Source organism: Caretta caretta, chromosome 13 (genome assembly GCF_965140235.1).
Source record: "Caretta caretta isolate rCarCar2 chromosome 13, rCarCar1.hap1, whole genome shotgun sequence".
Taxonomy (NCBI): domain Eukaryota; kingdom Metazoa; phylum Chordata; order Testudines; family Cheloniidae; genus Caretta; species Caretta caretta.
This window is the reverse complement of record NC_134218.1, coordinates 20,999,788-21,013,268: the sequence shown is the minus strand read 5'-3', so window position 1 is coordinate 21,013,268 and position 13,481 is coordinate 20,999,788. Positions and strand designations below refer to the sequence as shown.

Sequence of the window (13,481 nt, the reverse complement as noted above, 5' to 3'; positions counted from 1 at the left end):
TATCTCATTTTAAAACACCCCACTCTTGGAATAGCATTGGCGCACACAACCCCGCCCTTGCCCCCTGGGGGGCCGGCTGCAGGATCGGGGGCCCCAGTTGAGTCCGACCCCTGTACGTGACACCCGGGGCTCGGGCTCTGAGCGCGGCAGCACGGGCCCAGCTCCACCCTGCAGACTCGGTCCGGGCACAGCAGCGCCGGGCCCGGGGTAAGGACCGGCCGGGGTCTGTGCGCTGAGCGCGCGGCCCCGCTCCCCGCTGGTGGCTGCGGGGTCACAAAGCAGTTAAACGCCAACAAGGCTCGCGGCGGGGGGCGGGTCACATGCGGCGCGGCGGGGTGTGGGAGGTCCCTAGCAACGCCGGCCCGGAGCTGGTTGCTACGGGAGGGAAGGGAGGAAGCGCTTCCTGCGGCGCTGGGAGGAATCACTTCCCGGGCGGCGAGGCCTGGCCGCTGGCGCGGGAGGTGAGAGGCGGGGGGGTGGAAGATCGGGAGGGAGGGGGAGTGTGAAGTGGCTCAGAGGATGGGACGGGGCTCAGAGGATGGGGCGGGGGTCAGGATGGGGCGGGGGTCAGAGGATCGGGGTGGGGATGAGGGGGGGCTCAGAGGATGGGAGGGGCTCAGAGGATCGTGGTAGGGATGAGGGGGGCTCAGAGGATGGGATGGAGGTCAGGATCAGGGTAGGGATGAGGGGGGCTCAGACGATGGGATGGGGGTCAGAGGATCAGGGTAGGGATGAGGGGGGCTCAGACGATGGGGCTGGGGTCAGAGAATCGGGGTGGGGATGAGGGGGGGCTCAGAGGATGGGGCGGGGGTCAGAGGATCGGGGTGGGGATGAGGGGGGGCTCAGAGGATGGGAGGGGCTCAGAGGATCGTGGTAGGGATGAGGGGGGCTCAGAGGATGGGATGGAGGTCAGGATCAGGGTAGGGATGAGGGGGGCTCAGACGATGGGATGGGGGTCAGAGGATCAGGGTAGGGATGAGGGGGGCTCAGACGATGGGGCTGGGGTCAGAGAATCGGGGTGGGGATGAGGGGGGGCTCAGAGGATCGGGGTGGGGATGAGGGGGGCTCAGAGGAGGGGACGGGGGTCAAAGGATCAGGGTAGGGATGAGGGGGGCTCAGAGGATCGGGGTAGGGATGGGGGGCTCAGAGGATCGTGGTAGGGATGAGGGGGGCTCAAAGGATGGGACGGGGGTCAGAGGATCAGGGTAGGGATGAGGGGGGCTCAGAGGATGGGATGGGGCTCAGAGGATCGTGGTAGGGATGAGGGGGGCTCAGAGGATGGGATGGGGGTCAGAGGATCAGGGTAGGGATGAGGGGGGCTCAGAGGATGGGACGGGGCTCAGAGGATCGTGGTAGGGATGAGGGGGGCTCAGAGGATGGGACGGGGGTCAGAGGATCAGGGTAGGGATGAGGGGGGCTCAGAGGATGGGATGGGGCTCAGAGGATCGTGGTAGGGATGAGGGGGGCTCAGAGGATCAGGGTGGGGATGAGGGGGGCTCAGAGGATGGGATGGGCTCAGAGGATCGGGGTGGGGATGAGGGGGGCTCAGAGGATGGAACGGGGGTCAGAGGATCGGGGTGGGGATGAGGGGGGCTCTGAGGATGGGAGGGGGTCAGAGGATCGGGGTGGGGATGAAGGGGGGCTCAGAGGATGGGATCCGCTCAGAGGATCGGGGTGGGGATGGGGGGGCTCAGAGGATGGGATGGGGGTCAGAGGATCAGAGTAGGGATGAGGGGGGCTCAGACGATGGGATGGGGGTCAGAGGATCAGGGTAGGGATGAGGGGGGCTCAGACGATGGGATGGGGGTCAGAGAATCGGGGTGGGGATGAGGGGGGGCTCAGGATGGGGCGGGGGTCAGAGGATCGGGATAGGGATGGGGGGCTTAGAGGATCAGGGTAGGGATGAGGGGGGGCTCAGAGGATGGGACGGGGGTCAGAGGATCAGGGTAGGGATGAGGGGCTCAGGATGGGACGGGGATCAGAGGATCAGGGTAGGGATGAGGGGGGCTCAGAGGATGGGATGGGGGGTAGAGGATCAGGGTAGGAATGGGGGGCTCAGAGGGTGGGACGGGGGTCAGAGGATCAGTGTAGGGATGGTGGGGGTGCTCAGGACAGGTTGGGAGGGTGAGATACAAACTCAGGATGCTCAGAAAGGTTTTTGTGCAGCTGGGGGTGCAGAGGAGAGTGCTGTGCCTGGTAGGAGAACGGAATAAGGAAGGGGTCTGAGTCACCACAGCTAAATCAGGAAGTGATTTTTGTTTTTAAAGTAGGGATTGGGGGACTGGAAAATGTCTCCCCTTTGTTTATTATAGACAGGAGAAGTCTCATCAGGTTAATGGGAATCCTCCCGCCCACCCCGTGCATGGCTCACAGTTGAAAACATGCACCAAATGAATCCCCTTATTTCGTTTCTTCTTTATAATCTGCCTGGGACCAGGTGTCCTCTTAACAGACTTTATCAAAGACTGAATAGACACCCTGAACGTGAAGGATGTCACTCAGCTATGAGGCTGCTTAGCTGTTTCCATTAAAGTCCCAGGCCAAAACTGTCAAACATGGGTACCTAAAGTTAGGCCCCTAAACCCATAGCTGTAAATAGAAGTGGTCTCATTTTCAGAAGAGCGGAGCACCTTGAAATCCCATGGAAGACAATGGAAGCTGCTGGCTCCCAACACCCTTGAAATTCAGGCTGTTTCTATTAAGGGGCCTACTGACTAGCTTCAGATACCCAGATCTGGCCAGATCACTGGAAACATTCACCTTTTGCTCTGACACTGTCATTCTTTGTCTTTACCCATAGATGGATTTATGATGCATTGTTTCTTAGTGGTTTTGGTGTGCGTGGTGCTGTATAGCTATATTGTGGTAGGCCCCAAATGAGGGATTGTCCTCCTCCCCCTTATTTTAGGCACTATACAAACATCATAAAATGACAGTCAAATTCATTCCCTCCTCTGTAGAGCTCATAACTTGTGGCCCTGATCCTGAAAACTCTTAACCACTGGGCACAGGGCCTGATCCTGCACTCAGTGAAGTCAATTGTTACACCTTCCATTGACTTCAGTGGGTGCCAGATTAAGCCCATGGTATCCACTACTGTGACTAGTTCCTTGTTAGCTTCAGGGTTACAACTCTGTGCCTATGTCTTCGCTTCTCCAAAATAGTGTGTTTTTACATTGAGATAGCCAGCTTGATGTAAAATCCTAGTGGAGACAAGTTCATGGAGGATAGGTCCATCAATGGCTATTAGCCAGGATGGGCAGGGATGGTGTCCTTAGCCTCTGTTTGCCAGAGGCTGAGAATGGGCAACAGGGAGTGGATTGCTTGATGATGACCTGTTCTGTTTGTTCCCTGTGGGGCACCTGGCATTGGCCAATGTCTGAAGACAGGATACTGGGCTAGATGGACCTTTGGTCTGACCGATATGGCCGTTCTTATGAGACAAGGCACAGCTAGTTTTTACCTTGATGTAGCTACTTGATGTAGCTAGTTGAAGTCAGCCCCACGGCTCACTAGGGTTTAGCTTGACTAGCGTTTTGAGATGAAAACTACTGTGCCTTGTCTTCACTAGGATTTTACACTGAGGTAAAGACTTGGTGTAAAGTAAAGGCTTTACATTTGGTGTAAAGACTCACTTTTTTTGCAGTGAAGACAAAGGGCTGGAAGGGTTCTGCCAAGCAGTAAGGCCCTGATCCTGCAAAGACTTATACGTGTATTTAACTTAGACCCTCTGGGAGTACTAATGTGTGTAAAGTTAAGTGCATGTGTAAACATAAATGTTTGCAGGTTTGGGCTTTATGTTAGATGCAGGAGCCTTATCTACACTAGAAAACTTTTCTGTGGTGGGATTTTTTTTTATTTTTTTATTTTTTTAACTGTATAAATTAGATCTGCTGTGAGCAGATCTAGTGGCACAGTGCTTAAAATGGTGGTGGCAGCTGATATGCTTTCTACACTCAGGCTCCTGATGCCGCTAACACCCCGGGGAAATTTTTAGAAAACTTCCCTAAGCCACAATGAGATATGAAATAGATAAGTAGGGATGGAAGGGAGATTTGTGCTGTATGAGATCAGGAGTTCTCTATTTTCACACTGTATGTATCAGTTCCCTTTTTTGGTTTATTTTTGCACATATATTTTTGGTAGGTTGACGTATCAGTGGGGGTTAGTGGAAGTGTGTTTAAAAATAAAAAAAGTTATTGTTGTTTGTTGAAAGCTTGAGCAAAAATCCTTTTTGCTGTTTTTCAATTTGATGAGAAGGATGAGGGCAGGGAATACAATCTTTAAAAAAAAAAAAGTTCTAACTTTTTTTTTCTTTTTTAAACAAAGTCAGATAACAAAATAACTGAAATTTAAAATTTTCCCTGCCTCAGTTCTTCACTAAGAATTGCTGACTTTGCTTGGTTTGGGTGGTGATTTTAAAATAAGAAAGTTGAAAAAAATTACTTCTGAGCATGCTTGCTTGACACCACCTTGGACTTAGTCCTGCATTTGGATCTGCATAGGTGCCTGTGTAGAGCCCCATCAGCCCTGCTCTGAGGGCAGATCCAGTTGAAGGACTGGCCTCTTGTATTTTAAACAGAGTTTAAAGAAGCCATTTACTCTTTTGTCATATCTCTCCCAGTCAGACAAACACAGAGGTTGCTTTGGGGATGACTATCTAACTAAAACACACCTATAGCAAAATCCCGCAAACAAATTGCCTTAACATTGGGGACAGGAAAATGTTGTGTGCACAAGTCAATAAATCACCGGTCCTACTGTTTTAGTCCCTGATCCTGCACATATCTATGGACATGGGAACCTTTTAAGTTGACCTTGCCCCTTTAATGTTGTATGTCAGCATAACGGGATGTCTTGTTAAATCAGCTCTGCCGAGTAGAAATAGGAAAACTGTGAGCATGCCTCTCAGGGTGCTGATAGCATCTCATATCACTTAAGCTTCACTCGTGTGACTACCATGGCAGGTGCAGCCTCTGAATTTATCAAGCAATTCTGGTAAGAGACTTAATCATTATTATAGAAAGCTGTTTCCCTGATTCACAAAATGAATAGGCTTCTCCATTAACAAATGATTTGGAATAAAATTTAAGGAGAGGAAGAATGGTCTTGTGGTTTAAGCACCCAGCTGGGATTCAGGAGATCGATTCCCATCTCCACCACAATCTTCCTGTGTGACCTTGGACAAGTCACAGAGGTCTCAGTTCAGCCAAGCACTTAAGCATGTGAGTAGTCCCACTGACTTTATGGGTCAACTCACATGTTAAGTGCTTTGCTGGATCAGGGCCTATCTGTCAAATGGGGATAATAATACTCTGTGTTGTCTATTTAGCTAGTACGCTTTTCAGGGCATGGACTGTTTTGCTATGTGTATGTACAGTGTCTAGTACAATGGGGCTGTGTTCATGGTTGAGACCTGCACGCTCTCCTGTGATGCAAAATGTAAGTAGTAATAAATGTCCAATCACATGTTCCGTTTCAGGGGTAAATATATACTTGCTCATTGCTTTCCCGCTATCACTGTATGGCCAGCACATACGTGGCAATTTGTTTAGCCTCCTCCCACCCATAAGCAAGCTATTCTGATCATCGGAAGGCTATTCTGGTCAGCAGCTTGCAAAAGATTAAGGTGTCTGAAGTGTGAATTTCAGTCCCCTCCTTGTTATTGACTCTGAAGCATGACAACGCCTTTAGAGGCACCAGCATCATTTATTCTGTGAGGTTGTTTTTTAATGGAAAATAAAATTGACTGAATTCTAGAAACTATGCCTCAAAATAAACAATCTTCTGTCATTATTTCACTGTAGAAACTGACTTCTTGAGAGTGTCCATGAAGGAGGAAGGAGCTTCTGCCATGGCTGCCGAGCTGGATTTCTCTCCCCCTGAAGTCCCAGAGCCCACATTCATGGAGAACCTGCTGCGCTATGGACTCTTTTTTGGAGCCATTTTCCAGCTGATCTGTGTCCTGGCCATAATCCTCCCAATTTCAAAGTCCCATAAGACAGTAAGTTGCTCTCTGCAGTGCCAGCATGAGTGGGCACAATCGAGTGGTGGTAGCCAGAACCTAATGGTTGATCAGTAATTCTGTAGTTCAGTGCATTCCTTGTCTTTTCTGCGAGGATCCCTTTCCCTCTCTTCCGCCCTAACAGTCCCACGTCACTGCAACCCACTCCCCAGCCACAGAAGGTGGGAACAGCTGAGCCTGCCAGGGCTTCTCTGAGCATCAGCACAAGGGAGCAGCACTTTTCATGTGGGCTAAGTGTCCTTGCCTCTGCATTGCTCCCAGTTTCTTCCAGCACACAGACAAAGGGGTGACTTCAGTCTCAAATCTACATTGCCATATTAGTATTGGTCTTGTCCATTCTTTACCCTGTTGGTCAAGAAGCCAATCAAGGCGTACCCTCAGTAGAGTCTGCCTTTTCATAATCCTTGATAAAGGGTAGCGCTGCATGTGATACAGCTGAATTTCCCGGTGTTTGCTGGCACCAGCAACACAGCTCTCAGGACTGACTCCCACCTCTGGGCAGCCATGTGGAAGGCCACCTGGCTGTAGTCCGCACAAGTGGGTGATGATAATGTAAACTACAGGGCACAAAGCAAACGTGAGATGGAGTTAAAATGTAAAATATGGGCTAAACTGGAGTGATCAAAGTCCAACTGGCTGTTCTGATAGAACAAGATTCAAATGCACTTGGTAACCCATGTATTTGTAGGGTCTTTAGTCGTTACACCAACTTTTCCTGATGGCAATCAGACCGCAATACATAGTGATTTTATGTATATGTATTTGTCTTGATGTGTAGGGTGGAGGCCAGTATTTACTGGAACAACTTAACTTGGGAAGTTTTGTTCTCTTTACTGCTGGTAATAGATTTGTTTAGAACAGGGGTCGGCAACCTGCGGCATGTGTGCCAAAGGTGGCATGCGAGCTGATTTTTAGTGGCACTCTGCTGCCAGCCGGGGTCCCGGCCGCTGGCCCCACTCAGCCCGCTGCCAGCCTGGATGGACGGAACCCAGAGTTGGCAGCGGGCTGAGCAGCTCAGTCTGCTGCTGATCTGGGGTTCTGTCTGCTGCCCCCACTGCCAGTCTGGGGTTCCATCTGCCGGCCCCGCTCAGCCCACTGCCAGTCTGGGGTTCCAGCTGCCGACCCCTGGCATGCAAAACCTTAAATTACAGTAAATAAATGAAGACTTGGCACACCACTTCTCAAAGGTTGCCAACCCCTGGTTTAGAAAATCTGATTCTTGTTGTGAAAGGATGAGGGGTATCTTTATCACAATATTAACTCTACTTCGTGTGTCTGAAGCCTGGAACACCGCAATAATGCATTGAATGTAAAGTATCTTTAGATATATTTCTAAGATGGAAGATGCCGAACCTACTCAAGGTGTGTTTGTGTGTATGTGAGAGCGAGCTGCAGCTTGAAGGGAGATGTGGTTTCTTTCATTTTCTTGATCCTGTTATGTTTGGGGGGGAACGTTTAATGGCCTGAACTTTGAACGTGAACAATAAGGAGAGTTCACACTTTGTCATAAGGAGCTGAAAGCCAGGCACTGAATGAGAGTTGTAATGCTTAAGGAACCATCCCTTGGTGTGCACATGCTGTATTTAAATTTTCAACACACATATGCTGCCCTCTTAGAGAAGCTGCAGACAAGTCCCATATGATCAATTTACAAGCTAATAAACAAGAATAGATGTCTCTGGTCATGGGAGTGACACCAACTGCTTGAGTCTGTGTAGAATTCAGAACAGCCTCCTGCACTTGAGGAGGCTTCAGGCTTTGAAGATTACCTTGCTTTGAACATTAGAAGGCAGCAGTGATCATCGTATGGCAGCAGTGAACTCTGTGTCCCTGAATAGGAGCTGCATAGTGCTCTATTTCTCCACAGTATTGCTGTACTGTTTCCCAGCTCCCCATGCACCGATTACATCTTTCAGCAAGCCAGCCAAGACTCCTCCCTTGGAAGGCCACACAGATATGGATAGTAATAGCGCAGCAACTTAAGAACCATTTGAACCAAGCTCATTGTAACTTGAGAAACATTTGAACCAAGCTCATTGATTAAAAGGATACTGTCAGCTACTCCCCTCCCCCTGCATTATCTGTAACTCTCTCTTGGAAGCTTAAAACTAACACATCTTTCTCTGCCATTTTTGTGTGTCCTTTTCCAGTTGGCACATATTGATTGATAGAAACGTAGAAGCATAAGCAATATTTATGTCCAAACTCATCTAATGAAACGAGGCAATCTGCATGTGTGTGCCTTCTGGGATGAGACTGGCTCTGCTCCCTTGCATTTTTCCAAGATGACTAGAGTTTGGTTCCCATAATAGAAATGTTATCTATCATCTCCCTTGAAGGAAGAGATTGGGATGTCTCTAAGCTATCCTTCTTAGTCCAGGTGAAGAGAGCTTTGTCTCTAACTTCTCTCCTAGATCTGGGGGCTTGATTACAAACTCTGAGCTTTAAATTCCTGCTGCTGGTTTGTTTTTGTTTTTTTGGAGGAGTGGGGGTTGTCTGATGATGTATGATGCATGATGATGTTTTTCTTTTTGCAAAATCCCTGTTGAATGTTTCAGCACATGTTCAGCTGATTTCAGAATTCTTTTTCTGTTCTTCCCATTTGGAATTTTTTTTATTTTCACTTCTCTGTTTCCTGCCCTCCGTCCTTTTGTTCTTCCTCCTCCAAGTCTTCCCTAAAGGGTGTCACAAATTCACTGGTAATGGAATGTGGTTCTGCTTGGCTTCTGAGGTCTGGTCTATACCCAGAGTTGCATCAGTAACAGTGTATGATTTTAAACCAGTGTAAGAAACAAGATAGATACTCCTAAATCAAATTAAATCTGGATAACAAGGGGTTAGCTTGCATCAGTAATTTACAGACTGCATGTTTAAACCGATGTGACTAGGTTTAAACCAACAGGTGCAATGTGTGTGTTGACAAGGCCTTACATTAGTTGCTTGCTCCTTTTGGTATAGATACTCAGATTCTGAACTGGGATGAGATGTGAAATACAAATCTCATGCCTGAAAACATTACTGACCGTTCCTTTCTTAATTGACTGTTGTAGGACTCTGACAGTTTTGAGTCTAAAAGTTCAGAGGTGGTGAAGAAGCCAAAGGGGGCTGCTCCGCAGCTGAGCAAGAAACCCAAGAAGGAAACCAAGAAAAAGAGATAAAAGGCCTTGTAAAGGAGCATTAAAGACAAGTGGACTGCACACAGCCAGATGGTTAATTTAACTGTCCTAGTCAGCATGGATCATCTCACCTCCGATGGGGAGGGAAAGCTTACACTTCACATCCCAGCCAGCATGGAGGAGATGCAAGTGAGGGCATGGAATGGGGGGCATGTGTTGTGCCACTGAGGATACCTTTTTCTACGTCATTCTTTTAAAGACTGATGGATCAAGGACATCACACCACCCAGCTTTATATTCACTTGTATTGTTGTTACATCTAAAATACATCACTGCATTTTATGGCTTAGTAGTAATGGCTTTGTTACGTTTTTTAAAAAAAAAAATTCTCCTTAGGTAATAAGTCCCCTGAGTCCAGAGTCGCCCAGCTCAGGGCTTTCACTTGCCCCTATCGCTACCACTCTGGGACTGCTTTCTTCAGCCACTCTAGTCATGGAAACACCTTTCCCCTCTGCTTCCAACCTGAAAGAAAAAAATATGGAAACCTCAACTTTCTGTGGTCAGAAGGGCTGAAAAAATGCAAGGACTAGGTGATTACTGGGCTCTTAAAAATACAGAGATGTTCCATTATAGGAAGCAGCAGCAGAGAGGTTAGGAGTTTTGCAAACTGTCTGCCCACAACAAACAGAAACTCTATGTACCACGTTCTGCTGCTAGCAAAGCATGGAAATCATTCTATCAGACCTCCCATCTATAATGCTCTTAGGCAAATTTTGGGTGTGCATGTAGCTTTGCCTAGCATGGTATCCTGTGTCTCCTCTCACTGAACTCCTTCTGAAGTCAGCTATTATCCTGCCCTGGGGAAAGGAGGCAATGCAAAATCCACAGGACAATAAGCTCGCTATGAAACACAGCATAGATGATGATGTGTGTTGCTGTATAGCCATGCACCTCCAGGGTCTCACTTTGAGGCCAGAGACCTAATGTTAGATTTAAATGTGGCTGGAAAGGATTAGAAACATACATGGTGATACAGCAGCAGAGCCTCAATAGGGCAGCACTACCCCCTGATGAGAGCTCACATGCCAGCTTGTTTGATCACTGGTGGGTCATTAGTATGAGAACCACTGCTTAAATGCACTCAGAATTCAGAGCAGCACTAGGATCTGCTTTGAAGGAAAGTGTTCTATTGATTAATGCCTCAGTCCTGCAGTCAGATCCACGTGGGCAGATCCCTGCCACTATGCTGCATCTTAGTGATGTTAATGGACACAGGATGGATCCAGTTGCAGGACTGATGCCTGTGAGTGGGTATCAGATATTACACTGCATTTGGTCTACAACGTAAGCAAAACAATATGTTTGCACTTCTACAGATTACCACTGCTGAAGAGAGAGACTGAACCGTCTGTTCCTTTTTGTGTTTCTGGGGTTTTTTTGGACTCAGAGGGGTCTGACTCAAACTTCTGATCACTTTTCAGTTGTGCTGTAGGTACTGTCCCAGATGCTCTGCCTCCCTGCTTACACAGAATGTCACTGTCATTGGTTGCTGGAAGCACATTAGTGGTGGTTAAAACCTGACTTGGAGAATCCTTCTGTGAATTCACTCTTCATTTGTTCTACAGACAGTTTTCAACAGAGTACCGAATGAAACACTAATAGACAAAAGAAGACCCCACCCACCCTCTACCCCAACTCCAGAGCTAGAATGATCTCTCAATGCAGCAAAGAAATGTTATGAAACAGATGATAGAGAACAGTGATCTTTGTAGGCCACAAGTTCCTTGTTTTGCTCCATATTCCTGCCCAGAGACTCCAAGGGAATGAAAATAATTGTTGCTGTCCCAGTGTAGGTGCAGTTAGGGTTTGCCATTCTTTTTAAAATGAGGACAGATCAGCACTGGTCATGTGTCCTAGCCCAATGAAGCAGTCCCGCTTCTTGTGATTTGATGGGTTTTTTGATTTGTTATAACAGAAGCACAAAGTATTTGGTGGTAACATTCACATAGCTGGAAAGGCAGAGGCTGTGTTGCATCCTAAATAGCATGCTAGTTAATGGGGATTGTATGGCCATTGCCCTGAAATGACAGGCCTCCATGTCAACCCATCATTTTATTGCCAGTCCGAATTTTAGTCACTCTTTGGTAAACAGGAATCGTGAATATTTAGTTGGTTGTTATTTAAAAATAGATGAGGTTCCAGTCTATTCCTTAGAGTAATGTAGTTCAGCCCTCTGATTAGCTAAACATATAGTCTCTGCTCACAGATGAGTAATACAATATGTGTTGTATTTTAACTTCTCTTGAACTGTGTATGTAATAAAGATAACTGGGAAAATGCAGTGACGGACTTTTTAGACTTTGCTGCCTCCTCTTGAGCATTCAGTGTGAAAATAGCCATTGATTTGGGAGTGAGTGGGTAGGGGCATAAATAATGTTCGTCATAAGAATGGTCTGACTGTTAGAAAAAAGCTGCTCAGATCCCCTCACCTGTAAGGAATTCGTTAATTGATACTGTAAGGTACTGTAGATGTTTGTGTTGAGCTCCTTTTGAAAGATGGCAAACGGTCCTTTAATATACATTCCCCCCGAGAAAGGAAACGATACCATGACTAAATTAATTTGTCTCATGGGATATTTTTGCTCTGAGAGCTCTAGGGAAGGTGTAGTAATGATTAAAATACTGCTTGTTAATGATACTGACTGGGGATCGGATGGCTGAGTAGATTGATAATGGGGATTTTTGCCTCTAGGTCCCTGGTTTGAATCTAGACCAGTTTAATAGTGGTTGAAGTATAGTACTGGCTGATGGCGGTTCATTGAGTTGGATGGAAATAGGTAGTTCAGGCAAGGTTCTGGTGACCATCACCGCTCAAATCCTCAGCAGAAAAGCTAAGAGAAAGGATACAAAGAACAACTGCATTTATGTGGTAAATCCTTTAATCCCTGAAGTCTTTCCTTGTGGTGGGTTTGTCGTTACCCTCCCAAAGAGAGCTGAAGACCTGACTAAGTCAGTGTTGTTTTATGTAAAGGAAACTTTTAGAGCCTGCCTTCAGATAGGAATATTGGTCCAAAAGTCTGAATCCCAATATCGATCTCTGCGCAGAGCCCTAGTCAGCACCAGAGTGTCCTGGCAGCCCAAAGCCCAGGAAGTGGCAGCTGGATGCCCTCAGTTAATTGTGGTTGCTGAGTTCCCTTCACTCCATCGGGCAGGTCTGTGTTTTGTAGAAATACATTTGTGAGTTGGGATTGTTTTTTATTTGCCATTTGGTTGTATTAGAGCAAATCCATCCTAGCTTCCTCCCCTCATTTGAGAGCTGCAGCGGCTGCTGTCCCTTTGAACGCAGGTATTACACCAACAATACATCCTTGTACTTCTCCAGTACAAGTAGCACAATCCCTTGAGGCTGGCTAATAAGTAGCTCATGACCGAAGTCTCTGTTCGCACAGTTCAATTAAATCCCTATTAATCTTATTCAGACCTAATTTACTTTCATTTTAATGCACACACTTCTGTTCGCCTCAGATACACCCTGGTGAGCTTCCCCACTGATAGGAAATGAACTGCCTGGAGCCATCTTTGAAGAATACTGATGTCTGCCCAGATCCGCCCCCTTCCCTATCAAAAGGTATGGCCTGGGATTATTTCCCCGCCTACATTTCTGCTGCTAAGAATGTAAAAATATGACTCAAATGCTGGGATGTGCTAGGCCTGGAGGTGATACACATGAGGAAATGAGGAGACACAAGAAAGCAGACAGGGAAAAGACCAGGTTAGTGATCTTGTCTCTTCCAGAGGCCACTGCTGAATCATTCCCTATTGTACATTGCTAATATTTTGACCACCATCTAGACTGAAATGTCCCAAAAGTGATGGGGCTCCAAGTTCTTCCATCGGGAGACTGTTTTACAGTCTAATACCTCCCACCAACTCAAAGTTTCCCTGATATTCACCTCCATTTTGAATCCCAGTTTCATGCCATTCCTCCTAGTTTTACCTTCCTTGCATTATCCTAATTAACTCCTCTCCCCCCTCTTGATGTCTCCACCCATCCAATATATGTTAACTGTTACGTTCCCACTACCATCCTCCAACTCACGGTTATTGCTTAGCCAGGACTTTACCCTGAGAGCCAGATTGTGCCACCCCTATTCATGCTGAGTGGTACCTGAATTTGCAAGTAGTCCCATTGATCCTAAATGCCCTTATGATAACTAGCACTTTCCATTGTCAAAGTGCTGTCCAAATAGCTCATTAAGCCTCATGGTCCCACTGTGAGGGGGTATCAGCACCCCAGTTTCACTAACTGGGGCACAGGGAAGCTAAGTGACTTCATAGAC

General features: G+C 47.3%; 1 protein-coding gene across 2 annotated transcripts; it reads left to right on the top strand.

The window, feature by feature from the left end:
* The first annotated feature begins 29 nt into the window (after positions 1-29).
* On the top strand, positions 30-11,482 carry MANBAL (mannosidase beta like). Of its 2 annotated transcripts, none has more exons than XM_048820394.2 (3): positions 30-207; positions 5,808-6,004; positions 9,076-11,482. In XM_048820394.2, the coding sequence occupies exons 2-3, from the start codon at positions 5,831-5,833 to the stop codon at positions 9,181-9,183; spliced, it is 282 nt and encodes a 93-aa protein (XP_048676351.1). In that variant the 5' UTR covers positions 30-207; positions 5,808-5,830; the 3' UTR covers positions 9,184-11,482. The 2 variants fall into 2 exon arrangements, with proteins under 2 accessions (XP_048676351.1, XP_048676352.1); XM_048820395.2 differs by lacking the exon at positions 30-207 and adding an exon at positions 323-461.
* Positions 11,483-13,481: the final 1,999 nt, after the last annotated feature.